The following is a 772-nucleotide window of genomic DNA, read 5'->3' on the forward strand; positions in this document are numbered from 1 at the left end:
GGGGGGCGGCTCTAGGGCAGAGAGGGGGGATGTGTGCGGCTGGGTGGGGGCTCCGGAATAAGGGAGAAGATGCGGGGGGGGTTTGGGGCAGGAGAGAGCGATGTGTGGGGCTGGATGCGAGCCCCAGAGCCGGCGAAAGATGTGGAAAGGGGGCTCCAGGGCAGAGGAGCAGGAGGCGTGGGGCTGGGCGGGGGCCACACAGCAGGGCAAAGGATGCGTGGGGGGCTCTAGGGCAGGGATGGGGGTCGGGAGAAAGCAAAGTAACGCTGGATCGGGAAAAGCGGCGGGAACGGGACTCAGCTGGGGGTGTCGGAGGGCGAGGGACCGGGGCCCTCACAGCCCCGCGGCCCCCCCGGCCGAGCCCACCACCCACCGCGGAGAACACGCGGGAAAGGCGACGGGAGGGCGGCCCCAAAGGAGCAGGAGGAGGAGGAGGGTGAGGGTGTGTGTGTCTGTGGGGAGCGCGACGGCCGCGGGACGGGACTCACGTTCTTCATGGCGGCCGCCATGTCGTCGTATCGCTCGGCTTGCTCGGCCAGCCGGGCCTTCTGCACCAGCTGCTCGCGGTCCACCATCTTCGCGGAGTCCGGGGGGGAGAGGGGCGAGGAGGCTGCGGGCTCCGGGAGGAGGAGGAGGAAGGAGGAGGAGGAAGAGGAGGACGAGGAGGGCGCGGCGGTGTCGGCGCTGCTGCGGCTGAGGCGGCGGCGGCGGCTGCGCCCGGTGCTGTGCGCGCGCCGCGGGCCACCACAACCCCCCTGCGCGCGCCCCGCCC

General features: G+C 72.4%; 1 protein-coding gene across 1 annotated transcript in view; it reads right to left on the reverse strand.

Annotated features, from left to right (window-relative positions):
* Nucleotides 1–752, reverse strand: part of YWHAG (tyrosine 3-monooxygenase/tryptophan 5-monooxygenase activation protein gamma) — a 21683-nt gene extending 20931 nt beyond the window's left edge. The window contains exon 1 of the mRNA XM_041482449.1: nt 489–752. Within this exon, the coding sequence (XP_041338383.1) occupies nt 489–575 (87 nt within the window). The 5' untranslated portion in view covers nt 576–752. The remainder of the gene's footprint in view (nt 1–488) is intronic.
* Between the last annotated feature and the right edge of the window lie 20 nt (nt 753–772).

Source organism: Pyrgilauda ruficollis, unplaced genomic scaffold (genome assembly GCF_017590135.1).
Source record: "Pyrgilauda ruficollis isolate IOZ18807 unplaced genomic scaffold, ASM1759013v1 scaffold59, whole genome shotgun sequence".
NCBI lineage: Eukaryota > Metazoa > Chordata > Aves > Passeriformes > Passeridae > Pyrgilauda > Pyrgilauda ruficollis.